General features: G+C 40.6%; 1 protein-coding gene across 4 annotated transcripts in view; it reads left to right on the top strand.

Moving 5' to 3' along the window:
- The window catches only part of PRCP (prolylcarboxypeptidase), a 29974-nt gene extending 3247 nt beyond the window's left edge, over positions 1–26727 (top strand). Inside the window, exons 2-10 of one of the 4 annotated variants that reach the window (XM_071432816.1) lie at positions 3182–3244; positions 12842–12982; positions 14110–14211; positions 14545–14726; positions 15391–15548; positions 16155–16327; positions 17754–17918; positions 19073–19260; positions 23579–26727. In XM_071432816.1, the coding sequence (XP_071288917.1) occupies positions 3182–3244; positions 12842–12982; positions 14110–14211; positions 14545–14726; positions 15391–15548; positions 16155–16327; positions 17754–17918; positions 19073–19260; positions 23579–23783 (1377 nt within the window). In that variant the 3' untranslated portion in view covers positions 23784–26727. Of the gene's footprint in view, positions 1–3181; positions 3245–5152; positions 5277–10874; positions 10984–12841; positions 12983–14109; positions 14212–14544; positions 14727–15390; positions 15549–16154; positions 16328–17753; positions 17919–19072; positions 19261–23578 lie in introns of those variants that run through there. The other 3 variants (XM_071432819.1, XM_071432820.1, XM_071432818.1) reach the window with 3 other exon arrangements.
- The last annotated feature ends 217 nt before the right edge of the window (positions 26728–26944 follow it).

Raw genomic sequence — 26944 nt, 5'->3', positions numbered from 1 at the left:
GGATTGTTGAAGTTTAATTACTTACATTATATTTCTTATGACATGAATTATCTGCTTGTGTTCCTTGCTGCCAAGTCTTTCCTCTTAGCTAAGGCTCCTGTTTTGATTCTTGTTTCTCTCTTTGGTGATTTTCATCACAAGTTGAAATAATTTATCTAAAAGCATTAAATATAAAAAAATACTTCATAATATGGCAAAATACTATGCTGTTACAAAGGAAATGTTTTTATACCTATTAATAGTAAACATACCTTTAAATAGAGTCTTTAAATACTTAATACTTATACAGAAGAAAACTTTGAAAGTATAAATAGATTCCTTACATGATTTGTTGCCTAAAAACTTACTTCTTTATAACTGTGAATAATTTATTGGAACCTCTGGGCATGACAGTCTATAGACATGTAACATTGTTTGAGTGTCTAGCGTCAACTTTTACTGTGAATCAGTGACATTAAAGTCTGTTTTCATAAAAATGGGGAAATAACAGGGTCAGAGTTAAGCTCAATGCTCATTGCATTAAACTTCCTCCTGTTTACCACTTTAAGTGTCAGACATCTGTGATGGTGGGGCTAAAGTCTAGAATATTGAGAAATCAGTCAAGCAGTGCCTGTGTCACTGTGACTAGCATCTTAGCTTGTTTGCTAACCTGTGTATGCATTTAATAACTTTTATTATTTTGTCTTGGAGGTGTGATTTTTTTTTCTTTTCCTCTCCCTTCAAAAGTAACTGATGTCTTTTAGCCCTCTACTCCTCCTATGTATTGAGTGAAATACAAAGTTTTTACTCCAGTAAAAAAGTACCTCATGCAGACCTAGAAGAGGAGATGGTCCTCGAAGGAGAAACTCTGCCATCAGCCACATCTTTAACAAATTTTGTGTGTTTAGGGGATTATTATCTCTTTTATAGCTTTTATGATGTATTAATGTGACTTTTGTAAGCAAGTCTGTGGTAATTTGTTTGCCTGCTACGCAGTTGGTTTTGATTTGTGTGTTAAATTAATCCATCCAAAATGGGACTTTACAGAGAGAATGATGTGTAGAATGTATAGAGCTGTATCAGGATCACCACTGCTGGGATGGCTTCTTTGTAAGCAGCTGGGTCTGTGACCACAGTATAAATTCATTGGAATGACTTGGTGAGGCATCCAAGATCCATCTAGTTCTCTTTACTCAAGCAGAAATAACATTACAGCATACTGAGGAGGGTCTGGAGTCAGTCAGTTCTGACTTTTGGGCAGCCTCATCTTGTACCTTTGTGTCTCTGTCTTTGGCACACATACCAGTGTTACAAAAATCACAGCCTGAGGACTTGTGGTGCTTTATAAGCAGTACTGATGATGATGCCTTAAAATTGCTGATATTTGAAGGCTTCTCAGTGATAAACTCATCTTAGAAAGGAGAGTGGACCTGGTGTCTCTTCTCTCAATTTGATAATTGATGGCTGTGTGAGACTCTGTGCTGAGGAACCCTTCGCCTCAATCATGGTTTGTGAACTGCTGTGAATTTGTCTAAGAACCAGTTGTAACAAGGACAAATTAATTTTTGTTCAGCAGCTTACTGAGCCTGGTCCTTCAATCAGATTGTCTTTTGAACTAATACATGTCAGTTGTGTCACCCCTTCCAAAAGAAGGATTCTGATTACATTTCATAACTTCCTAGGTTTCACACCTATGTCAGTATCTTGTAATAAATTCACATGAAGTCTTTGTGCTCTGAAATGCATGCACACTTCATATTGTGTGTACATAAAAGGAAGATATGTTGAAGCTTCAAAGTGATGAAGTTTAAAAAGTAATGCAAATTGATCCTTTCTGACTTTATCAGGGGTCTTTAATACCCTACTTTTTATTACAGACTGAAATTCTGAGGTATAGAAAATAAAAGCCCTGATTGAAAATGTGAACATTAGAAGGAATAGAAATGTTTTTTTAAACCTAATGAAGTAGTTTTCATTCACAGGTCTATAACTTGCTTAGGAAGACATTGAGATAGGTTGAGGTTATCATTTTTAATTGTGGTTAACATCTTATTGTGACTCAGGTTGGTATCTCAGAATAGTAACAGATGTCGGGAATGGTTAAGATGGGTTTGTTTTTCATGCCTGGTACCATAATACAATAGCACTTTTGGCTTCTGGTGAAGGAAAAAACAAAGTGCTTTTTACAGAGCCCCTTGGTACCAATTAAAAGTTATGCCAGTGTTTAGAGAAGAAGTGATGTTGATGTTTGTCTCTGAGGTGAATTACTTGGAATATGTGTTTTACTCATCAAGTAGTACAGGGGTACTTGGCAGCTCTTACTCTGTGATTTCATAGCATGATTTAAAATGGGAACTGTAAGCTATAAACCAGGAACAATAGCTCTTACTCAGTGAACAGGAAAACGGGGAAGTACTTGTTAAAGCTTGTCAGTGAAATTTTATTTTTATGCACTACTTATCTATGGGGTCACAATGCAGACATCAGCTTCTCAAATTAATCAGGAAACAATTTCCTCACAACTTGCAGCCTCTTCCTTCAAGTGAGCAGTTAATACTAGTGACTCAAAAAACATCAATGATCACTACTCTCTCACTGAAAATGAGCATATCTCACTAGCTTTAATCGTTCAAAGCTGTAATAGGCTACTGAAAGATTTCTGATAGACTGTCTAGATTAAAGAAAGTCTAAAGAACAAAACAGTAAGCAGAACTGACTTGTGGCTGAAGTAGCAAGCCATTCCCAAGCCAGATGTGCATGAGAACTCCTGTTACCTCCATTAAATTTAGCTTGTACCATAAGATTCTACAAGTTGAAGCAGAGTCTTAGAGCTGATTTTTTTTTTTTTTGGGGAGATATGGAGGAAAATGAAGTTCAACATGAAATTTTATGCTAATGAGTTCTGTATCTATTTCTTCATCTGACTTTGAGAAGATCAAGACCAGCCATCAGCATGAGAAGTTGTTGCAGATCGTGTAGATAATTTGTAGCATTTTGCCAAGTTGAGAGACCAGAAGTCAAACTTGATTATTTCATTATAAGCTTTCAAAAATCAAATACCTTAATTTATTTTGACATCCTCTAATATTTGGATTTTATATCTAAAGCTGTGAGGCTTATAAGAAATTTAGTTGGGGCACACCAGGCTGTACTGGGCCATCTTACTAATATTCACAAAATGGTTAATTTCTTTGTTTTCCAGGTATGTCAATTCAGAGAATTAAACATACACAGAAGAATGGGGATTGCATTTCTTTTAAGCACAGTCAGTAGATACTCTTTGCTTGTGGTGTAATGGGATGTTTTTTTATTTTAAATTTCTAGTTTCTGTCTCGTGCTTTTGTTCAGCTCTAGCATACATGTAGTGTGTTCTGATATTTGGTGCTGTTATAGTGCTGCTATCAGGTGTGCTCTGCATGGTTGTTGTTCTCTAAACACACACAGTGAGCAAAGAACAAAACTTCTGATCCTTGTGGGCTGTTGTTTCTAACTTTAAATTGATGTAACAGCTTTTCCATTATTCACATCTGCCGCCAAGATACATACAGAGCTTATGTACAAGTTCACCCTTGTGTCAGGCGTGAAGCCAAAGTGGATATGTGAAGATTAGCTGGAAAAGGTGCTTATGGAGGGAAATTTGAGATGTGTCTCTTTCCTGCAGAGGAGATGGCTCACTGAGAAGCCTGCCTGCATGGGATACCATGGAGCCATGATACTGTGTGATGTCCTTTCCCTCTGATTACCAGTATGGATACACTTGGTGGTGCAGGGAGCCACAGATGATATTTCCCTGAATGCTGCTGGTTTCCTCATCATCCTGTCTACCAACATCTTGCAGCCCTGCAAGCAGAAGTTGTTCCTCGCTGTTGCAAGCTTGCCCAAGTAGCAGTGGCTACATGGTAGTTTTGCTATTGCACCAGGGCTGCAGAAGTAATTACTGCTCTCCTGCTTTGTTTTGTGAAATTTTCTCTCCCCCCCACCTCAGTGTTGATCAGAATTGGTGGCTACTAAATGCATGATCCACAGTGGCACGTGTAAAACACTTAGCCTTTTAATGCTGATAAATTGCCATCCCTGCACTGAGCTCTTCTAATTTAGTCTGTGCTCTGCCTAATTAGAAGATTATCTGGATAGATGACAGGACAGTTTTCCTGTTTGCTGTCATTGTTCAGCTCTACTTCCTTGAATCCTCTTTTCTAGGATTAGCAATAGAAAATATAATACAAATAATAGTGGTTGAACTATGTCTGGGAGAATGATAAAGCAAATTTATTTATTTATTTATTCATATTTATATATGAAAACCTGGGAAATAAAACAGTTGTAACCTGCATTAAACCTTTTAAAAATGTTTAGCAAGTTAGGCACTTCTAGACCTTTTTGGGGTAGAGGTAGAGCTGGTTTAAATATTTAATTTGAATAAATAAAAATATTATCTTGGCTCTGAAATGCTTTTATTCCCAGTGTCTTTATACAAAAAAAAATAAAAATTGAGGAAGTCTTTCAAATCTTTCAAATGAGAACCATGTTCATCAGAAAAGATGAAACTTTGCAAATTCTTTTGCTTAAACAATTAGTCCTAACAGAACTTTAGGTCACTCTTAAAAAAACCTGGAATGCTTTTATGCGGATTAATCTGTGACATATTGACTTTTCACATCCAATTTTTTCCTCTCCTCTGAAGTTAATCCTCTGAATGTGATGGATTTGTAATTCAATCTGGAAGGCACATGGAAAATATTAGTGGCCTTTGCCTGTTAGGGGTTTGAGAGGCCTTGCACAAGGGTAACTTTGATCTTGCTGGTGTATTGCATCTTTGTGCTTTTTTCAGCCTTGAGAAATCACACCTTGTGAAGTAGGGCTCTGAGCTGGTTGTTCTCCATGCCTTGCCCCATCCCTTGTCCTGTGGAAGCATTTTGCCAGGAAAATAATACCTTGAATGGAAGCATCACATTTGGGGTGTTTACAGCCATAGTAGTTAGTTGCAGAATTATGTAGCTGGTGGAGTCTGAGCAGAACAAGCCTCTTCATTGCTCTGAAAAGAACCAGGTGGCAGGGGAATGGAGCCTGGTGAAGGAGTGACAGCAGTAAAGCTGACTGAAGACATTCCTGCCTTGGTCACCCATTCTTTCCCTTGTGCTGGAGCTTTGTGGCTCTCAAGTCTGGGACAGAAAATGTTGAGAGTGCCTGTGGTACTTCTCCTTCCAAATGGAGGAGTTCTAACAGAGAATAGCATCTTCACTGTCTGCTGGAGGATTTTAAAGCCTAAATGTGTTTATGGACTTCATTTTTACATGGTAAGCAGAATCTGGAGGTTCAATTGCAGCACAAACCTATGGTTTGGGGAAGTTGAAATCAATTTGTTTGTGTTCTCATTAGCTGGTTGGGCTTCCGACATAAAAATAACCTTTCATCATGTACTGTTTGTTTCTAACAAGGGCTGACCTGAGTACCCTGGTGCTTTCCTACAGCATATCCTGTCGCTGCTTAAATTTTCTTTGGTCTTTTCAAGTGCCTGTCCAAACTGTGTGACTCAGGGCAGGGGTAGAGTTCCTGTCTGAAGTTTTCCTTGTTTGTGTCTTTTAATCACTGAAGAGATAAATCAATGCTAAAAATTAGACTTCCTTAAACATCACAAGAGCAGGTGCTGTGATTTCTGCATCGATAAGAGAAGTTTCAGATACATGAAGTGTAAATCATAAACACATTTAGGCTGGAAGAGACCTTTAAGATCATCAAGTCCATCTGTAATGTAACACTGCCAGGTTTATCACTAACCTATGTGAATTATCAAAGGCCAGTGTATTCTCAAGGACACAGTTGCAGTGACAGGTTCTTTCTATTACACAGATTTGATCCTAATCCTCCATTTGCTCTGGGGGCATGGGTGGCTGGAAGCTCATTATAGTCAAGAAAAGCTTCGTAACAGTTGCCCTAAACTATCTCAATAGTTGAATAGAAATTGAGAACTATAAATAGTCAAAAAGCATGTCTATTGTTATCCATATGGTTTGGTAAATGTGATAGACCAACAAATAAAATTAAATCTGGTGAACAAAACCTCTGACCTATGGAGCTTGGGGAAAAGAGCAATGACAGAGGCAGCCTTGGCTTGGATGAGCATACTCTTTGCTGGGTGGAAAACTGGCTGGATGGCTAAGCCCAGAGAGTGGTGGTGAGTGGGGTTAAATTCAGCTGCTGGTCTTCTGGAGGGCAGGAAGGCCCAACAGAGGGATCTGGACAGGCTGAATCCATTGTCTGAAGCCAGTTCTATGAGGTTCAACAAGGCAAAGTGCTCAGTCCTGCCCTTGGGTCAGAACAACCCCAGGCGGGGCTACCGGCTGGGGGAAGAATGGCTGGAAAGCTGCCCAGGGTAAAAGGATCTGGCAGTGCTGGCTGACAGCAGCTGAACATGAGCCAGCAGTGCCCAGGTGGCCAAGAAGGCCAGTGACACCTGGCCTGGATCAGCACTGGTGTGGCCAGCAGGAGCAGGACAGGGATTGTCCCCTGTACTGAGCACTGGTGAGGCCACAGCTCAAATCCTGTGTCCAGTTCTGGGCCCCTCACTGCAAGAAGGACATGGAGGGGCTGGAGCGTGGCCAGAGAAGGGAAATGGAGCTGGGGAAGGGTCTGGAGCACAAGCCTGATGAGGAGTGGCTGAGGGAGCTGGGGGTGTTTAATCTGGCTAGAGGGAGGCTGAGGAGAGACCTTAATGCTCTCTACAACTTTGTGAAAGGAGATTGTAGGGAGATGGGTTTCTGTCTCTTAAGTAACAAGCAGTAGAATGAAAAGAAATGGCCTCAAGTTACAACTTGAGGGGGAGGTTTGGATAGTAGGTTTGGAGTAGCACCCTGAGCAATCAGTGGATTAGTGGGAGCCTAATTAATTAGAGCCCCCCTAATTAGTGGGGACTGATTAGACCAAGGATCTTGTTTGCTCAAGTAAATAATCTTCACTGAAAAGCTTGTCAGGCACTGCAACAGGATGTCCAGGGAAGTGGTGGAATTGCCATCTCTGGACGTGTTCAAAAGCTGTGTGGTTATGGTTCTTGGGGATGTGGTTTTGGGCTGGGCTTGTCAGTGCTGGGTTAATGGTTGGACTCAGTCTTAAGGTGTTGTTCCAGCCTAAGCAGTTCTGTTATTCTAGCCTATGATCCTATCTCTTAGATTTCTGGTATTATTTACATTGAAGACTTTCCAGTTAGTAAGTTACACAGCCTGATGCAAAAAGGTGCAGTTTACATCTCCCTGCTCTTCCACAGAACACCAAATGATTATGCATTTCCACAGAGAAGTACAAATCTTCAGTCTCTGCTGTTCCTTGCACAACTATCAGCCTTGAAAGCAAGAAAACACCTCATTCCTTGCATTTGAAATGAAAGATATGAAAGAAATCTAAGCTTGATTTTCTTGTCTCTTTTCCCCCTCCCTTTCCTGCACTGAGCAGGGACAAACAGAGAATTTTAGCAGGTATTGGTGGGATGAAACTTCAGTCCTAGCAGGCTCAACAAAATCTGCCCCCCTCCCCCTCCTTTGTTATACAGACATGACAAGAAAGTCCCTGCCCTCATGAACTTCAAATTTGAATAGAGGAAGCAAAGGTTATAAGAGGAAACAAAACTAATAGGGCCAGCTGACTGAACTGGAGTCCCCCACAGCCCATCAGGAGTAAAAGCAGGAATAGAAGCACATCAGTGAAATCCCAAGGAGGCTAAGGTCTACATTGCTGTTCACACAGGAGGATATCCTCAGGCTGTCCTGTATCTTCCTGTCCTCAGGAAATAATTCAGACAGGATGAGCCCTCAAAACAGCTCCATGGACATGTGGAGGGTAAAGAGCAACTTAAAATCCCCTGGCTCCTCACCATAAAACAACTGGCTTGATTTCACATGGAATATCCAATTTGGGAAAACAAAGCTATCGCATAGAGGATGGAAATTCAAGGCATCACAGAAAGCCTTTCAGATGCTCACAATCTTGCCAGAAACCCAAAAGCATGAAGCCATCAGGTGCTGACTTACCACCCCTGGTATTAGATGCTTTTGGTTAAAAACTACCCTGTGAATTATAGTCTTTTCTGGTAAAGGCTTGGCTTTGCTGCCCTGTCTCTAGTCACTGATGACCTTAAGGTGCTGCTGAGAAGGAAGTGGGTTTTAGCTCACATGTCCTGTTTTGTCTTTCTACTCTACTCATTGCCTGAGTTCCTGAATACTTCCAGAAGTACATTAAGCAGACTAACATCTGTACGATAACTAACATCTGTTGAGCCTTTTTTGTCTCCTCCCCAGGGGAGATGTGGCAGAGTGGCTTGTTTTATTTTAAATGGACTTTTAAAATAGCAAAAAAGCACATTGCAAAAACCACCTTGAGATAAGTAATCTTTGAGAGGTTAACAAAAGCACGTGGTACATGTGCACTTAAAAGATACAGAAAGGTGCTGTATAGTTCAAACAGAAGGCACCAAGGTGGAGTTTGGCCATTCCTCCCAGTGTGAGTTTGTTCAGTAAACCAGTCTGGGGAAGGTGCCTCACCCTGAGCTGATCAGCTGCACTTCTTTGTAGAAGGTTTCTCTGAGCTGAAGGATTAAAGCTGCTGACTTGAGCCTTCAGTCTGGTGCTCTCATCATCCTCATGGGCTCACTGCCTTGTGCTGCCCACTGACATCTGTACTCAGCTCAGGGAGTGCAGTTCTCAGCAGCCCTGCCTTGGGTAGCACCTACCTTCCATCAGAGCTGCCTGCCTCACAAGCCATCTGCTGTATGTTTGCTTTTATTTTCCCCAAATGCTTTGTGAGTCTTTGCACTCAAAGGAGTGCAGGAAAATATGAGGCTTTCTTAATTGAGCAGTGTTCGATTTTTGTATGGTTTTTGTATGTGGAACTGAAATTTGTGTTCACTTTGCCATCCTGCTTGCCTCAGCTGACAAAATTTCTCTTAAAAACTTACTCATAACTTATGGGTTTCAGTGCTACTTTTTCTAATTTTATCCTTCCTCTTATTAGTATCAGAATGACTGTTCTTGTGTCAGTAGATCATAGTTTCATCTATAAAACATTTCTGTTGCATGACTGATGATGATTGTGTTGTTATTTTTTTATCAAACTTGCCACGTAGTCCTGTTTACAGAAGCTTAGAACTTTGGGCTGAGTAACTGGTGTGCATTAATTCTAGAATAGTTTAGTTTTAGGAGTGAACTATGCCATCATCTCTTCAAACCTCCCACACAAAGCAGGGCCAATTTAAAAATTGTTTAGGATTGCTCAGGACCTTGTACTTACTGCTGACATCCTGGACACAATTGTAATTACAAAAATTTTAATTGGAAAAAACACATATCTTCTGGAATACCATTACCATTGTTTTAACCAGCAGTTAAGGTATTTTAAATGTGTTCTAAACAGGTATTTTTTCCTTTTTGCTGTTGTGGTCGGGTTGTAAAAGTAATTGCTTTTATCTTACTTCATTTGTGTAAGAGTGGGAAAAAAACCTTTCTGGTTCAATTTTTAATGACGTCTCCTTAAAGGAAAAAAGCTATAAAAATACCTGGTTAATTTGAGTACTACAGTAGGCATCACACAGTTGCTGGGATTTATTACCTGTTTGCATGCCTGTTCCATAAAAAACGGTGAGATGAAGCAATTGTTTGAGACCCAGCAGTCCCTGTGCACAGCCCTGCACTCTCCTGCTGCACACTTTGGCTACACAACAGCTCCATCTGCTGTTCCTCAACTGCAGCTTTCCCCGTGTGTCCCCTAACCCTTCACCTCACAATTTTACATTGATTCTTGGGCTTCTTCCCTCTGGCCTGACAAATTTTAACACAGTTTTTACTCTTTTGAGAAGATACTCCTTGGGATACCACTATACTGTGTTTTGATGTTCTGGATTTAGAATTTCTTTAAATTTGTTGGCAATAACCAGCATTTGTGACACTTTCTTTTTTGACTGCCTTACAAACATTAGGTTTTGTTTTGGTTTAGATTTTTTTTTACTCACGATGTATGTCTTACTCTTGCAAAGACAAGCTACTACAAGGTATGAAGCCCCATCTAGAACTGAAGGAGTTTCTGCTCTTCAGCCAAGTAATAGCTACTTGTGATTTTTTTTTCTTCTGGAGAAGTTTGGCTTTGTGTTTGTTCTGTCTGGGATCTTACATGTATCCACGGTTGGATGTGCTGTGAGTGTGATGAACAGAGGCAATCTAGCTGTTGTGGGAGTATCAAATTTCTACAGATTGAGGGAGGAATAGGAAAAAATAACATGGCTGATGGCAGTGAGGGAGTGTACAGCATGTCAGAGTCAAGACAGAGGATCGTGACTCTTTTCTTTGATCAACATGGTTACTAAAACCACCAAAAGAGAACTTAAATTCCTGTGTTTTTCTCCTTCTTGGTTTTGAAAGACAGACTCACTAAAGCATTATGATTTTGTGGTTTGTTTTGGGGAAGTAGATTTGCTGATCACATCAGAGGAAAACTCCAGTAAATCACATCTCTAAAGAAAACTAGCCATAATTTGGGAAAAGATGTGCATGTTGGAGTATCACTCTCTTAATTTTCTAGCTCTTGTGAAATAGGAAGACTAAGATGGGCTTTAGAATCTGTTCTGCGTAATACCCCATTGGATAAGTTCAGCCTGGTAGCAAAATTTTCTCTCTGTTTTTTTTTTGTTTGCTTGGGGTTTTTCTGGTTTTAGTTTTGGTTTTCCCTCTGCACTCTTTTTTGTCTGTTGCATGTTAAGTTGCCTGCACTGGTATATATCTTTGTAGTTAGGAAAGTTGAATATTTTGTGGGGTGCAGTCCTCTAGCTGGCACTCTGGCTTCAGGCAGGAAGGATGCAGAATCAAGTCCTAAATCTGAATATTTAATTTTGTTTCATTTAGGTGATTCCATAAAAGGCAAGCAGGACACATGGGGCTGTTTTTCCTATCTCTGGCAAGCAGCCTAACAAGAAATTTTAAATAGAAAAAGAATTTCTCCCATTTACAAACAAACATGGAACAAAAGGTGTGTTAGCTGTACTTTCTAACAGTGTTGGAGTTTATCAAACTATACAGTGACTTTTTAGATGTGCCTTAACTGATTTTTCTCTGTAATTGTCCCGAGGTCTTATGACCAGAGACTTTTTCAGTTGCTGACCTTGTTCTGCCTTTCTGCATGTAATCACTCTTAAGAGGTGAAACTAAAATGAATAGCTGTGCAGGTGAGTTGTCAGTGTGAAACAAGCCCAGCGTGTGCTGTCAGTACTGAGGCCCAGTGAAAGAGCCCTTAAACATGCACATGATATAGCATCACCATGTACTTAAGAGGAAGGAGCACATGGCCTCCTAGAGGAAAACTGTGAGAGTACATAAAATAGTTTTATTTGGGTCTGGAAGCAGTCACTGAAGTTACTTATTGAAGGCAAAGACCTTGTCTCTTGTCTGTCCACACCATGCACAGACCTCCAGGTGTTGTAGCAGTGAGCTGCAGCACACACATCCTCCCACTTGAGTCCAAGAGTGAGTAACCCCTAAGGGAGTTCAGAAAAGACATTTTGCAGCAGAGTGTGCATCTGAAATAAGTTCCTGTGCTCTCTTTGACCCAAAGCAAGGATAATTACGTGGTGTGGAGTAGCTGGATCCTGCTGGTCAAGTGTTAGGCTTTTCTGAGCTGCTTAAAAGAATCCACCTAGCAGGTATGTTACTGTGATATCAGCAAGTGCTCGGGTTTGGGTGCCATCTGCTGCTCTTCAACTTTAACTTGCAGATGTTCCCAAAACAGGGAATGTGAAAGTTTGTTTCCTGTAGCAGCTGAGAGGTGTGGCAGAGTTGGGTGTGAAGGACATGGATGGGTGAGCAGAGATCCTCAAGCCAGCAGATGTCAGGCTGTTACCACCAGCAGGAACCATGACAGGAAAAGGTGGATTGATGCACTGCTAAAAGTCAAAATTGGGAAGCTACAGGTCATCTTCAGCTGATGAATAAAAATAGTGAAGAACTGTGAATACATGCTAATTAAGTAGGATAGATCTTCTGGAGTAACTCTGTGGTTTGGTTTGGTTTATTTTTTTAATATTTCATAGTAAAAGCCTGTATGGGTATTCCAGAATAAGATTATGCCTATGCAGGGAGTTACTTGCAAAAGCAATTTACTTGTAAAAGCACAACTTTCCAGTGTGGATGAATTCTAGGGGAAGGGTCAAGGTGGATAGTGAATACAAAGCAGTGTGAGTAAAAGCTGGAGAAAAAATGACTTTAGGAATTGAATTTCTAGTGAGAGAATAAATCTAACACTCTGGGGTTTGGGTTAAGAGCTATGATGTATATAGGCTGGCAATATTTGTAGAGCAGTGGTAAAGAATAAAAACTCACTTTCTAACAAGAATCTGTTTAAATTTCTTATGCCAGAAATAGGAGAGAAAGAAGAGGTGGGATTTTTGTTGGTTTTAGTTTTGGAGTTCTTTTTTGTTTAGTTTGCTGGGTTTTTCTTAATAACTATGCTAGTAAGGTTTTCCTGAGACTCAAAAAATCCTGTGATGACTCTTTTTACTTGTTGATAAAGTTTTATTGCATGAGGTACTTTGTGACCTCTCAGCAGATTTGTCCAAATTCCTAAATATATTTAGAATATCTGTTAAGTAGGATGCTATAAAGTGGGCATGGATTTTTTTTCTTAATGCCTGAAGATAGCATTTCTCCTTCAGTATAAACACCTGTAATTTTGACTATTTTTTTTTCACAAAGCAGAAATAATTTGATGAATTAGGAATATAAATAATTTAATGACACATTTTTTTAACCTGTTAAGTAACTGTCAGCGCTCTCAGTGGGCTCCAGGATCAGTTCTAGCTTTCTGACCATGTTGCTGACGCTTGTTCCTACAGATTGATCACTTTGGATTTGATGAAAATGGTACATTCCAGCAGAGGTACCTGGTAGCAGATCAGCACTGGAAGAAGGACAATGGACCAATACTGTTTTATACAGGCAATGAAGGAGACATCGAGTGGTTCTGCAACAACACGGTAGGTGGGAAACAGTGGGATTGCACTGCCAGTCATGGCATCCTGAAAAAGTCAGGAGGAGCAAGAAGACAGTCACAGAAGGTCGTTGAAGGATAAGTTTGTAATGATTGCTGTGATTGTTATAGGAGGAAGAGGAAGCTGAACAAAAGCACAGAAAAAGTTTGAGGGGGTTCAGGGTCCTATTTGAAGCCCAAATAAATAAAGGGATACACTTCTGTTAAATTCCTGGGGCAGTGAAGAAAATTTCTAGAGGAAACACCGTAGTGCCCTGAGCTAGCAGTTCAGAATTTTGGACCAAATTTAACTTATCCTAGTACTTTAGAGTCCCCAAGTAAAATGGAAGGTTTTCATGTTTGGATTTTTGTTTCTCTATTAAGAAAAATATGAAGGGAAGTGGAAATCAGAGCCAGATAATTCTTGTTTTCTACAGTACCTGTGGAAGTTTTTACTTCCCTGACTGATACAAATGCAGAATGGAGTATGGGTATTTTTCAGACATGGGTGTGGATATTTTTCAGACATTTCAATACAAAGTCCAGTAACATGATGGGAGGTGGCATGTGCTGAGCTCAAAGCCACCAAGGACTGCTTGCATGCTTTGTGCTGCCAGCTGATGATCTCTGTCTGCTTCTTCTCATAGCTGGTGGTAACAAACTCTTAGCAACAAGTAATGACAAGTTGTCCTTATTTATTAGTTGAAAATAACTGTATTGCAGTGCTCCAGATTACTGGTTATTGCCAAACAAATTTTGTGTTTTCTGTAATGTAGTCCTAGGTCAAATGCATGGTTTTCTCCTGTAACCTGTTTTAGTTCCTGTGTGTTAAGCTTGTGCCATAGGAGTTCTGTTAAATTTCCTATGTGTAGTCACAAAACAAGGATATTTAATATTTTGCAGCATTGAACTATACATACTGTCTTTGTATATATCAGCTTCCCTGGGTTGATACCTGTTTTGTGTGTTTCCTTACTTAAATGATACCTTAAAACCAAATTGCACTCTGTCTTTCTAGTGGCATTTTGATAGTGATAGCTTTCTAATCAAAGAATTGGAATACACTAGATTGAAACTAGAGACTTTTAAACAAGTTGAGTCAATTAGTTTCAGTGTCTGTTTTTCTCCACCCAGGGTTTTATGTGGGATGTGGCTGGAGAACTTAATGCCATGTTGGTATTTGCTGAACATAGATATTATGGAGAATCTTTGCCCTTTGGGAATGAATCTTTCAGTGTAAGTGTCATCTTTTGTCTTCCTAATAAATGTATTCCCTACAAACATAATACTGCATATTTTAATTCTTGCCAGGGCATTGAGTGTTAACTTGAGTAATATATAACTCTTTTGTAGCTATCAATTCTAGGGTAAAAAATTAAAACCAAACTAGAAGGTTCTTTTTAGTGCTTCAAGGGACACCTGCAAAGAATATTTCATTTGTTCTCAGGCACAGATTTAGACTTATGATTTCAGCTGTACACCTCATTTTAGCTGTAGCTGCTGTGGGGAATAGAAAGGCTGTTGCTGGAAATCACTTGTGCTGTCCATAACCTGCCTTCTTTCTCTCAGGATTCCAAACACCTCAATTACCTGACATCAGAACAAGCTCTGGCAGACTTTGCAGTACTTGTTGAATACTTAAAGACAACCATTGCAGGAGCCAAGCACAGTCCAGTCATAGCTATTGGAGGATCTTATGGAGGAATGCTTGCAGCCTGGTTTAGGATGAAGTATCCCCATGTGGTGGTTGGGTGAGTGTGCTCCTCCTGCTTCAACACGGCAGGCATTTCTTACTTCTGTGCTATAAATGTTACTGCTCTGGGAGAAGTACCATAATTCCAAGCTGGTGTGAAATTTTCAGTACTGGGAGAAGGATTCAAGTTACTTTGAATTTGGGAAGAGGCGCTGTTTGCCTGACAAAGGCACCTGTCAGTCAGCAGGTACTGGATGGTGTATTTTGTGAGATTTGTGAAAACAACATGTGAACACTGACTCGGCACCTACATTTTTTAGGGTCTCCAGACTTTAGGCAGGTTTTTAATCTCTCCAATAACCTAGTTACCCTCTTGGAAACAAGCTAAAAAGTATATTTTCATGGACTGGGCCTCTCTTCATTTGAGTTCACATAATGCCTAGTGAGAAAGACCTAATTTATAGCTGAGAATAAAAAACAGTAAAGTAATCAAGTCGGAATTCCTACCTTTTGTTTGCTGATATTGTTGCACCAATGTCCAAGACATATCCTCCAGCAGCCTTTTGCATACAGACATGTGGAATAATTTGGCAGCATTATGGTTGGTTCACCTAGAGGCCAGTGTCCAAGTTGAATTATAAATGCTGCCTAGATAGTGGCTATTGGGAGGGTATGGAATTCCTTTTTGCAGGGGTTCAGGATCTTTTTATGTCCCTTTGCAGAGCTCTGGCAGCCTCTGCCCCAATCTGGCAGTTTGGTGATCTGGTTCCATGTGGCACATTTTTCAGCATAGTGACCAATGATTTCAAAAAGAGTGGCAAGGGCTGCTCAGAGAGCATCCGGAATTCCTGGAATGCTATTAACCACCTCTCCTCAACAGGTAAGACCTCACCAATGGTTTTTCAAAGAATAGTAAAGATCAGGAGTGTGTTATGACTTTCACCTGCGTACGTATTGGGTTTTTTGAAATTCTGCTGCTTGTATTGAAAACTTCAATCTACTACATTCAAATCTACATTCAAAAGCACTACTTTTGAATGCCTGTTTTCTTGTATCACACACTTCTTTCAGGCCTGGTGGGATGCAGAATCCAGGTCCAAACATTCCTAAGGTCAGATAAGGACAGACTTAAAATCAGAACCTCAAAATAGGCCAGATAGTAGTTACTATAAAAAAAGTACTTTGCCAACTGAGACACTGAGGAAAAGAAAATTACTGCAGTCACTATGAACTCAGTGACAGGGATTCAGTTGGACTTGAGGATCTTTTCTAACCTAAGTGATTCTGTGATTATGTAACTACCTGAAAAGAGGTTACAGTGAGGTGCTGACTAAAATTTGATCTGCTGTGCTTGTATGTCTGTGGAATAGATTCACTAAGTTAGTTAGGCTAAGCGAAAATGGTTTTTTAGTAGCAGCACAACTGACGTATGTGTTAATAGTACAACACATTAAATAACTGTTTTATTCATTTGCTTTTATTAAAGATGCAGGTTTGCAGTGGCTTTCCAACACATTTCATTTGTGCAGCCCCTTAAAAACTCCTCAGGATGCTGCTGTATTGAAAAATTGGCTGAGTGAAACATGGGTAAACTTGGCTATGGTGGATTATCCCTATAAAGCTGACTTCTTGCAGCTTCTGCCAGCCTGGCCTATACAGGTAATATAGAATCAGTATCTTGTAGAATTGACTATTTGGTCTAATTAATTCTCTCCTCCTCTCCTAGCTTGCACCTTTTCCTTTGTTTTCTTGGCTCCATAGAAGCAATGTGCTGAGAAAAGACAACCAAGATAATATCTTGTGCATATCTTGGTTTGTTGCCTAACTGCTTCTTGTAGGTCTAACAGGTTATATCAACAGCCCAGGATAAAAAAAAAGTGCCAGGGATGACTTAGATGACCCAGCTGCCCTGCAGAGCTGTTCTTGAGTAGCAGAAATGCTGCACAAAAAGCACATGCAATTAGAGCTTCTGATTTCAGACTCAGCTGACAGAGCTTGCAACAGAACAAGTTTTGAGCCTATGTCCTTTTTGATGTGGGAAAACCAGTGAGAGAAAATGTGGATCTCCACAAATACACTCCTTGCAGGGTCGCTTCTCAAAGCAGAAGCTCTTTTTACACTTGCAAGCCTTCGCTTGTGCAGTTCTGTTTATCCTTGGAGTGTTCTTATTCTTTTAAGACTCTGGCTGAATTTCCCTGCAGAACTTGGGTTACTGTGTGAGGTAGGTAAGATGTAAGTATTTTAGGCAGTAGTTAATTATAAAATAAAATCATTCCCTTGTGTAGAGCTGCCTGATGGAGGAGAGAGGGAAATGAATCTGTCCTCTGTGGCTGTCTCAAAGAGCAAAATAAACACCTTGAAAATTATTTCTGCTTATAGACCTAACCCAGAAAAGGCCATTACCCATTGGACAATACTAATGTATGAAATCTGATTTATAGAAGTTGTTACGATACTTTATTTTCTGAAACAGTAGCTCTGATAGGACTCTTAAGGCAAGAAAGGGAGAGGGAAATGTGGACTTGATGATCTTGGAGGTCTTTTCCAATGTTAATGAGTGGCTGGATATGTATTTATGTATATATATATATATGTGTGTGTATTATATATTTATTTTTATATATATATATATATGTCCATGTGTATGTTGTTTAATCTGTTCTCTCTTGTGATCTACCTGCATCAATCTGCAGGGAATCCCAATCAATACCTGGAGCTTCTCTGTTAGGTATCTGTATGTGCTGTCTTTAATTACAGAGGTACTAAATACTATTTATTAAATATAATAAATTTTAAAGTATGGAAAATGGATTGAAAAATTTGGTGAATGAAACATTAAGGTAGAACTGTTGGGTTTTGAAAAAAAAAATTTTAGTCAGGAAATACAAAGTTTCAGGTTCCTCATAGTAGCATGCACTACACATATATGATACTGCATTTTTTGATAATCAGGGTATATTACTTCATAGACACTTTCTGGAAGTGGTCTGATTGTACTTGGAAAAGAAATTAATATCCTACCAGGTGTCATGTATTAATATTTAATTCCTATAGATTTAGACGACTTCTTATCTCTTCATTGCAGGAAGTCTGCAAGTTCTTGAAGGATCCCAGTCTCTCTGACAAATTGTTGCTGCAGAATGTTTTCCAGGCAGTAAATTTATATTACAATTATACAGGAGAGGCCTCATGCTTAGATGTGTCGCAGACTGCAACGAAGAGTCTGGGTGAAATGGGTTGGTATTACCAGGTATGCTCACTAATCTTTATAAATTGTAAGTCAGTGGTGGTTTTTTAATCTAGAGCTGACGAGAATCGTCATTTAGCTGTTAATATATTGTGCCAGAAGTATTGATGACAAACATAGTCACAAATCAAGTGTGATTGTAGTGGGGAAGACAAGGCAGAAAAGAGAAGCAGCTTTCCCAGGAGGTTTAGATTGTGTCTTCATTATCTAGCTACTTGCTGAGTTTCAGCTGTTCACTGACTGGAAAATGATGTACAGCACACAGTTGTAAGTTGTGTAGGGCAGTCAGTTTTATGAGGTCTAACAAGGCCAGGTGGTGGGTCCTGCACTTGGGTCACAACAACCCCAGGCAGGGCTAGAGGCTGAGGGCAGAGTGTCTGGAAAGCTGCCTGGGTAAAAGGCCCTGGGGGTGCTGGCTGACAGCAGCTGAACCTGAGCCAGCAGTGCCCAGGTGGCCCAGAAGGCCAATGGCATCCTGGCCTGGATCAGCACTGGTGTGGCCAGCAGGAGCAGGGCAGGGATCGTCCTCCTGCACTCAGCACTGGTGAGGCCACACCTCATATCCTGTATTCAGTTCTGGGCCCCTCACTGTAAGAAGGACATTGAGGAGCTGGAGCATGGCCAGAGAAGGGCAATGGAGCTGGGGAAGGGTCTGGAGCACAAGTCTGATGAGGAGTGGCTGAGGGAGCTGGGGGTGCTTAGCCTGGAGAAAAGGAGGATGCTGAAGAAAGACCTTAATGTTCTCTACAACTTTATGAAAGGAGATTGTAGGGGACGTGGGTTTCTGTCTCTTAAGTAACAAGCAATAGAATGAGAAGAAATGGACTCAAGCAGTACCAGGGGAGATGTAGATTGAATATTAGGAAAAATGTCAAGCACTGAAACAGGCTACATAGGGAAATGGTGTGGAGTCACCATCCTGGAGTTTTTTAAAAGATGCTATGCACTTAGGTACATGGTTTGGAGGTGGCCTTGGCACTTTTTGGTTTATGGTTGAACTCAGTCTTACAAGGTCTTTTCCAACCTAAATGATTCTGTAGTCCTTAGGTAGTAATTACTGATCAAATGCTGTTTGAGCCTGCCTTTTTAAATACTGCAGTAACAGCTATTGGATGTTCTCCTCAGAATTTACTCTACTGACCTGCCCTTTCTTTCAGGCTTGCACTGAGATGGTGATGCCCTTGTGCACAGATGGTGTCCATGACATGTTTGAGCCCCAGAAGTGGGACTTTGATGCACTTTCAGAAGAGTGTTACAGGATGTGGGGAGTGAGGCCTCGTCTCTCTTGGATTCTTTCTATGTATGGAGGAAAAAACATCAGTTCACACAGCAACATCATCTTCAGGTAAGCCTTGTTTCAACTGATGGTGTAATGTCTTCCACCATTTGCATTTCCAGTGTAGAGAATCTGCTGCAAATAGCAAAGGCATAATAGCAAAGGGATCTGTCTCCAGCACTCCAGCTGAATAAATGATGGGCATGCTTTGTGTTGCTATTGAGAGTAAAATGGTCAGTCTGCAGTGGCCAAAGAAGCCAACTGTTCTGTTACTGCCTGTGTGACTCTAAAAGAAGCATCTGAGCTGGGATTCTGCCAAACATCTTCTTTCCATGTGGATTCCTTCTTACCTTGTGGCCAAATTCCAGGTTTCCCATGCTGGTGAATTCCTACTTTTATGAACCCAAAGCCCTGTTGCTTTACACACAAAAGGAAAGTCTAAATGAGCTCTAGCTATAACACAGAATCTTGGTCACCAAAATTACTGCTCTGAGTGATAGCCTTGTGAAGGGGCTGGCATTGCATTCCTTTTTCCCTTTCATACAGAAAGAAGAGGGAAGTAACTTCGGGAGTTTTTCTATTACTGCCAACATCTTTTTCTTTTAGTGGCATTTAGTCAAGTTTCAACAAACTTGTGTAAGATCCAGATACAGAGATGTGTCTATTTTTGTAAGGAATACTGGTAATACAACAAAAGTTTGTCTGAAACACATTTGTATGTGGACAAAAAGTGAAAAAAATGTTTCAGTCTAGCATAAAAAACTAGTCCATGCTGCTTGCTCTCTATTCAGCCTTCACTTCCCTGACTTTTAAGATTACACCCTGCTGTCTTCAAAGGGAGGTTCATGTGGTTTTACTTATGCTGTGAGGTGATTCAGGTGAGTATTATCTATCCATCTTATGTGGGTGGGAGGTGTTCACAAACCCATTTGAGACCTCAGGAGTCCTGACTTGCTGTACCCATTGCCCACTATGGGAAGCTCCTGGATATGTAGTCCTCTGTGCTCTGGTTAAAATTTTGCAAGGCCTTTTCATAAAACAGCTTGCCACTTCTACAAACCAAGGTCAGAATAAGTCTTTTGGATGTGGTAGATAGGTATGCATTTTAAAAGTGGAAAGTTCTCACTTGAATTGGGGATTATTTTCTGGATCGCAGCTGCTAGTGTCGGTCTGTTTGGCTGCAAAGGCCTTTTGCTTTCCTCTTGTTTGCCTCTTGCTGTTTCTGTCCCAGCAGGATATTTACTCTGGAGGGAGAAATCCCACCCATTTTTGGAAAACTTTTTAATAAAAAAAATTTGTTGGTTTCACTTAGTTTCTGCAGAGTGTTGCTTATTTCCAAGGCTGCACAGCTCTGTACAGTAGAAATCTGCTTTGTAAGTGATAGACAAACAAATCTAAATAAGTGTTTAAGAATTTATGCCAGCTGAAGGAGCTGGAAATGAGAAAAGCCTGAAAGCAACCAAATGAATGTTAAAGTAGTGCTGTACACACAAAGCTTTTGGATCTCAAGCTGGGATGTTTCTCTTCAAACAAATACATTGTCAACACTGTACATTTTATATAAGAGCCTTTTATCCTCAAACACTGCAGAGTGCTTTACAAAAAGCATCCCAGTGTTTACCAGGGGATGTGGCTCCCTGTGGGGTGAAAAGGATGGTGTTTCAAGTGACAGGCAACTTGCACAACAGTGTAGAGCAGGAAGGGAAAAGTACTCCATCTAAAGAGAACCACTGTAGGGTGGATTTATCCAGACACAGTGGGATTTGGCCAGGATGCTCAAACTGGTGCTGCTGCTTCTCCCTCTGTGAGCAGTACACCACTCTGCACAGTCACGCTGTTGTTTGTAATGCGTGGGATTAATGCAGGGAATTCCACTGCCATTCTGGTACCTTCCTGGAGTAATGTAGTGTGCAAGTGGTTACTTAGGCTGTGGGCAGGTGGTACTTGCCTGTTCTAGGCAGTACACCTTTATTAAAACTAGTCAGAGGAAATTGGGGGTTTCAGAACACTGTTTCCCCTTTCTCTTCCAGCAATTTCCCCTCTTCTTATGGGAACATGCTGTGTACTTCTTGTGGAAGCATTGCACAGTGGTGGAAAGTGACATTTTAACACTGTTCATACATGTGGTGGCAGAGAGCTTGTAGCAGTTGTAGTGTCATCAGTATACTGTGTAGTCAGAATCAGCCCAGGTTATATCAGACAGTATGAAATTTGGTGTGCACAGTCTAAAAATGGGGGTTTTCAATCTCAGTGAATCACACCTAAGTTGTAGGCTTCTGAGTCAGGGCACCCACATATCCAGTCCTGCACTGGCATGGGAGAGGCAGAAAGAGAAGGCTCTGTTTTAAGAGATTCTGTTGCTCTGTGCAGAAAGGAGAATTGTTAGCACTAAAGGAAGGAATGGAGGCAGAGAAGAGAAGACAGAACAATGTGTTGCTGAAGAGAAAAGGTTAGAGAAAAAAGTTAACAGGAAACATGACAATTGTGGAGGGTGGTCATGTTACAAAAGCATCCACAGTGCTGCTACAATTGTGTAAAACTTCTGGACAGGACAGGAGGGCTGAAGAAAATACAGGAAACGGAGCTGTGTGCTGTGGGATAGGCAGAACCCTATGGATGCTGTCAAGGAAGTATATGAATTGAAAACAGGACTAGCATGCTGATTTTTGCACTAGTTTTTTTCTGAAGTCCTGTTTGCCTGGCCACTGCTAGAAAGAAATGTCTGACTTATTCTTTCTCTTCTTTTTCCTCTTTGGTTTGTACTGGGAAATTCCTGTCCCTGTGAGATGGGCAACTGAGTACTTACATGCTTGCTTAGTTTTAACACATAAATAATTGATTTCAGTTGGAATTATCTTAATCTGCAAAAACTGTAAAGATTTATGATTTTGTGGTGAGCCCTCCATCCCTCCTCCCTTCAAGTTTCACTTCCCAAACTGCGTCAGTGCCTCTGGTGCCATCCTTTGGAAGGAGATACAGAGGATGTAGCCAGAAGCTCACAGAAAAGCCTGTGGCATGCTTAGCTTCCGCATGACTGGGACCAAAAGATCCAAGTTCATGTGCATCATGGGTCTCTCAGCAACTCATTCTCCTGTTGCCAAGGTGCTCTGCTGATTCAGGTGACCTTTTAAATCCAATGCTTTTGGCTTATTGGGAAGCTCTCAATGCTTTTTGTTTTGCAGATACAAAATGTTTCTCTTGTCTTAAGTCATATTTAGAATCACTGAAAGTAAAGAACTACATTTACTCAAGATACTTGGCTGTTTTTGTTTATTTGCTGTGGTGAAACAAGTAAAATATTAATTTAGACTCCAGGTTTTTACTTCTAGTTTTTTCTTAAAAGGCTTTAAAAAAATTCATTATTTTACTGTTATTTTCTGGTGCTACCATTGTGGTATTTTTCTAGCTGCATATCTCTGTGTCAAGGATGTTTTAATTTCTTAGCTTCTTCTAGAAATTTACCCTCTCATACCTCAGCCCATCTCTGACATTTCCTTTTGTGGGCAGGCCCAGTGTTTAAAGTGAGAAACAGATCTAGGTTTGTGTAGTTCCACAAGTATATGGATGTTGCTTTCTTTGTGCAGAAAGATGGGCCATGTGTGGGAAGGTCATTGCAGTAAAGGAAAATAAGATGTAGTAGGGGTTATTGGGTCAAATCCAAAGCTAGGAATGAGAGATGGAAAGCTCTCTCCCAGTTGAGCCATTGGCCTGCTTGATGGACTATTCTTTGGAGCCAGATCTATAGTGTAAAGAATTGTTAAAATTGATCTAGGATGAGGGAGGAGGGGGAGTAAATGGTATTAAGTTGTCCTGTTACAGAGGAAGAGTCAGTTTAGACAGTTTTTTAAGGGATATAATCTTCATTTTCATATGGTTGTTATTAAAGTCAGCACATTAACAAACCATCCAAGCATTTCTTTGCAAAACCAGGTTGGCACTCAGCTGAAACAGCAAAAGGTAGAACTTCCTAAAAATTCAGCTCTAAAGGGTCCAGTGGGTAATTTGTTTATGGCAGACTGTGAAGAAGGAAAGTGAAGTGCTTTGGTTTGGGAGTTTGGGCATGTTTTGGTAAAGGGAAACCTGAGACTTTAATGACAATTACAGGTGGCAGCAGATTTCTCTTCAGAGGCTTTTGCACTTTTATAGGTAATTATCTGAATTAGCAGATAATTGATGAGAAGTGTAGCCTTGCTTAAGCTGCTGATAGCTCCATACTTCTGTCAAGAAGTTGCTTCTTAGCAGAGGTGTGGGCACAAGACATTAGGACAGGGCTGAGCTCTGTTTCTGTCGCTGCACGTGCAAAACTAGTAGAATTGGTGATGTGAGCTGCAGCCTTGCTGCTGACTGCTGTGCACATGTCCCCTAATGAAATAGTCTTTCCTTACAGCAATGGTGGCCTGGATCCATGGTCTGCAGGTGGGGTGACCCAGAACATCACCGATTCCCTCGTGGCAGTTGTGATCCCGGATGGAGCCCATCACCTGGACCTGCGCAGCCGCAACCCTTTGGACCCCAAGTCTGTGCAGCAAGCTCGAGCCACGGAGATCTGCCTCATGAAGGAGTGGATTGAAAAGGCCAGGCACAGCCACTGAAGTGCTACTGCAACAATTGTGGCCATTTCACCTCTCTTGGGCCAGGCCTTGTGATATGGTCATTGGAGCATTTCCCTCCTCACCTGCACCACAGTGGTCACCATGGCTCGTGTCCATGAGAGAGGCAGGCAGCAGATGGATGGAGAGCATGCTCAGATGTTAAACTCCAGTCAAAGTGCATGGATTGAGCTGCCTGCTCTGGTTTGCTTTCCTCTTCTGCTCTTCTCAAATGCTGTGCTTTACTGCACAGTAATGGGTTCCTGTTCTAGGCTTGTTGCTCTTCTCCTCGCTGCACTGAGTGATTGTTCCAACAGTTCCAATTGCTGGTGGATCCAACACATAGGAGTGCTGTTTGTGGTGAAACTCTTGCTGCTTCCAGTGTGATTGAATTTCAGACATCCTCTACTGGTGGAGATAATGAGGGAACAGAAATCATATCTTACTGTGATGTTTGGTGGAGATGTAGGGAAGGCCTGGGGAAAGTGGCTGTCCTGTGTGTAAGGAAACTAAATCCTTACTCAGCCCTTACCCTTTGGAATCAGTGTTGGAAAAGAAATAAATATACAACTTTTTTTCCTACCTAGTTTTCCAGCAGCTTATTAATCAGTGGATTTTTGTATTCTGTGCTGTACTGAATGGTCAGGGCTGGGCCCAGACTCACTCTGCTGATAACTGGCTGAGCATGCAGAATCTGCATCAAGATTTTACTACTTCTTTTGCTGAGTCCTAATTCTGAGATATGTCACTATCTGTGCTGATGGTTACCAGAGAAAAATGAGTGTATTTTGTGTATGTATGTGTGTGTATCCCTCACAAATACTTAGCTTTTTAAAATCAGGAAGCTTTTGAAGCTATTCTCTTGAAGAGCAAATGGGACACTTGTGCTGGCTACATCTTATGAAGTGACAAATAATTGGGGCTGTGCCTTGTGTGGGTTCTTCCCTCCTCTCCATTCTGTGTATTGTTCAAATTCTGCATGATCTGTTTGCTGATGGCTCTTCAATAAAAGCCTTTTAAAAAAATTGTTTGCTGGACAAACTATTGAAAACACAGAATGCAGCTATTCCCTTGGATCAGCCTAAAGCCTGATGCTGAGCTCACCAAGCCAGGTGCACTGGGCTTTCTGTAAGGCTTCCAAACCAGACAAACTGCCCTGATTTGTGAGACAGCATATTTGACATTAATAAATGGCTGGGGCAGTCCCCTTGTTTTCCAGCTTTGGCTTCATTCACACTGCAACCCTTCTTCAGAAAGGATTCTTTGCAGTTTAAAGGACAACTCCATTTTAGAATGACTCAGGCAAGTCTTCGTGTCCCCAGACTTTTAAAATTCCATCTCTGTTGAAAAGTTTTCTCAGCTTTGGTGGTATGCCTGACAGTTGAGTATATTCCTAAGATCCCAGGTGGCCTTTTCTGTTTCCAGTCTCCTCCTGTCCTCTGGGAACAAAGAGAACCCAACACTGAATATTTTTATCTTTTCAAACACTCCTTAGATAACAGATTATCTAAGATAATAGATTATCTTTTTCCTCATCTAGTGTTAAATATGGCATTTATGTTCAGACTCTACAGTCTAAACATTCCTGTGCTTTTGAGCAAAGTAATTTAGAGACTCCAGAGAACAAGGCCAGGGCTAAAGGATGAGCTGTGCAGGATTTTCCTGAAACCTGTTGACTGAAAGCTGTTGGTGTTCCCCTTTTCCAATAGTTCCAGTTTTTGCTGTAAATATACTCCAGACTCTCACTCATGGACTTTAGAACAACATGTCCTTGATTCTTTTGAAACAAAATGTATTGGTTTTTAATCAATTATGTTACAGCAAAGTTTTTAGAAATACTGTAGTATCTTCTTACACATTAATTGGTCTGTGGTAATGCCCTGGTTTACTGTGGGGTGAGAAATGAAACCTGTAAGACTTAGTATAAATTTGGGGATCAGAAATTATTTACTTGAGCAAACAAGATCCCTGGTCTAATCAGTCCCCACTAATTAGGGGGGCTCTAATTAATTAGGCTCCCACTAATCCACTGATTGCTCAGGGTGCTACTCCAAGTGAAAATTTTGGGATAAGCATTTCCATGTTGTATGGACAAAGATGTGAACAGCCCAAATTAACAGCTACTGTATATTGTTAGTCAGCTTGTGTCTCCTCTCTCTCCCCTGCTAGTGAACTTACTGTCTCAGGAAACAGCTGCTGCTTTGTTGCATGGAAAACACTTTTTAGTTTCAAGCAGCATAAGTAATTTAAAATTTCATTCCTCTTCTCACTCCTTTCATAAGCAAAAAAGTTACCTTCAGCAACATTTAGGACAACATGCAATTTTTCAGTTTTAAGTTTTGTGAAATGACACTTAGAAAATTTTTTTTCATAGCGGTTTTGTGTTTTTTGTTTGTTTGGGGGGGCATGCTAATGCTCTCTAATGTTCCATGCAGTTTCTGTCTGTGAGACTGATTCAAGTGCACTTTGGATCAGGTTCTTATTGGTTGGACCAGTTTATGAATTATGTGACTTGCTTTTATGTTGTTTTTAATTGATTCGACTTTTTTTCCTGTCAAGCTTGAGTAGGTCTTATTTATCTCAAACATTCAGACTTCATCTTAAAACCCATGTACACATCTCTGAATGCTTCCAAGGGATTGCTTTGTGGTTTGGCTGCCTTATCTAAATGTTAGCTCTCCTGTGTGTTTCATACAGGTGAGAACGAGTTGGGCCATAACAAATGGCTGATGTATCTTTCCAGGCATATGATGATGGGCCATACTTCATCTCAGGCTTATGTAAGTCCTTGGCTTGTGTCAGAAATTACTGGAATTTAAGACTTAAGAATTTAAAATTTCCTACTCACTGGGAAAAATGCAGAAGGAAAAAGAGTTAATGTTTTCCCCAAAGCATGAATCTTAGCAGTGCGCCTGCAGTTTGTATCAATAAAAATGCATTAAGATAATGATGGGTTTCTGAAACTGGATTTTGTTTACAGGGACATAAATTTTTATCCTTTGGCAGATTCCAAGTTCTGGAAGTGACATTGTCTGGTTTGTACTTGGCTGTTGAGGAGTGTGGGGAGAGCTGGTCACAGGAATCCTGGAGTCACACACATGGTAGTCAGGATGACAGATGGTGAGTCTGCTCTCCTTTGGGAGTTTCTCACTGCAGAGCTTTGG

This window comes from Agelaius tricolor, unplaced genomic scaffold (genome assembly GCF_023055355.1).
Source record: "Agelaius tricolor isolate 1412-34295 unplaced genomic scaffold, bAgeTri1.0.p SCAF_9, whole genome shotgun sequence".
In the NCBI taxonomy this organism is placed as follows: domain Eukaryota; kingdom Metazoa; phylum Chordata; class Aves; order Passeriformes; family Icteridae; genus Agelaius; species Agelaius tricolor.
The sequence above is the reverse complement of the archived record's forward strand: the minus strand, read 5'-3'. Positions and strand labels throughout refer to the sequence as shown.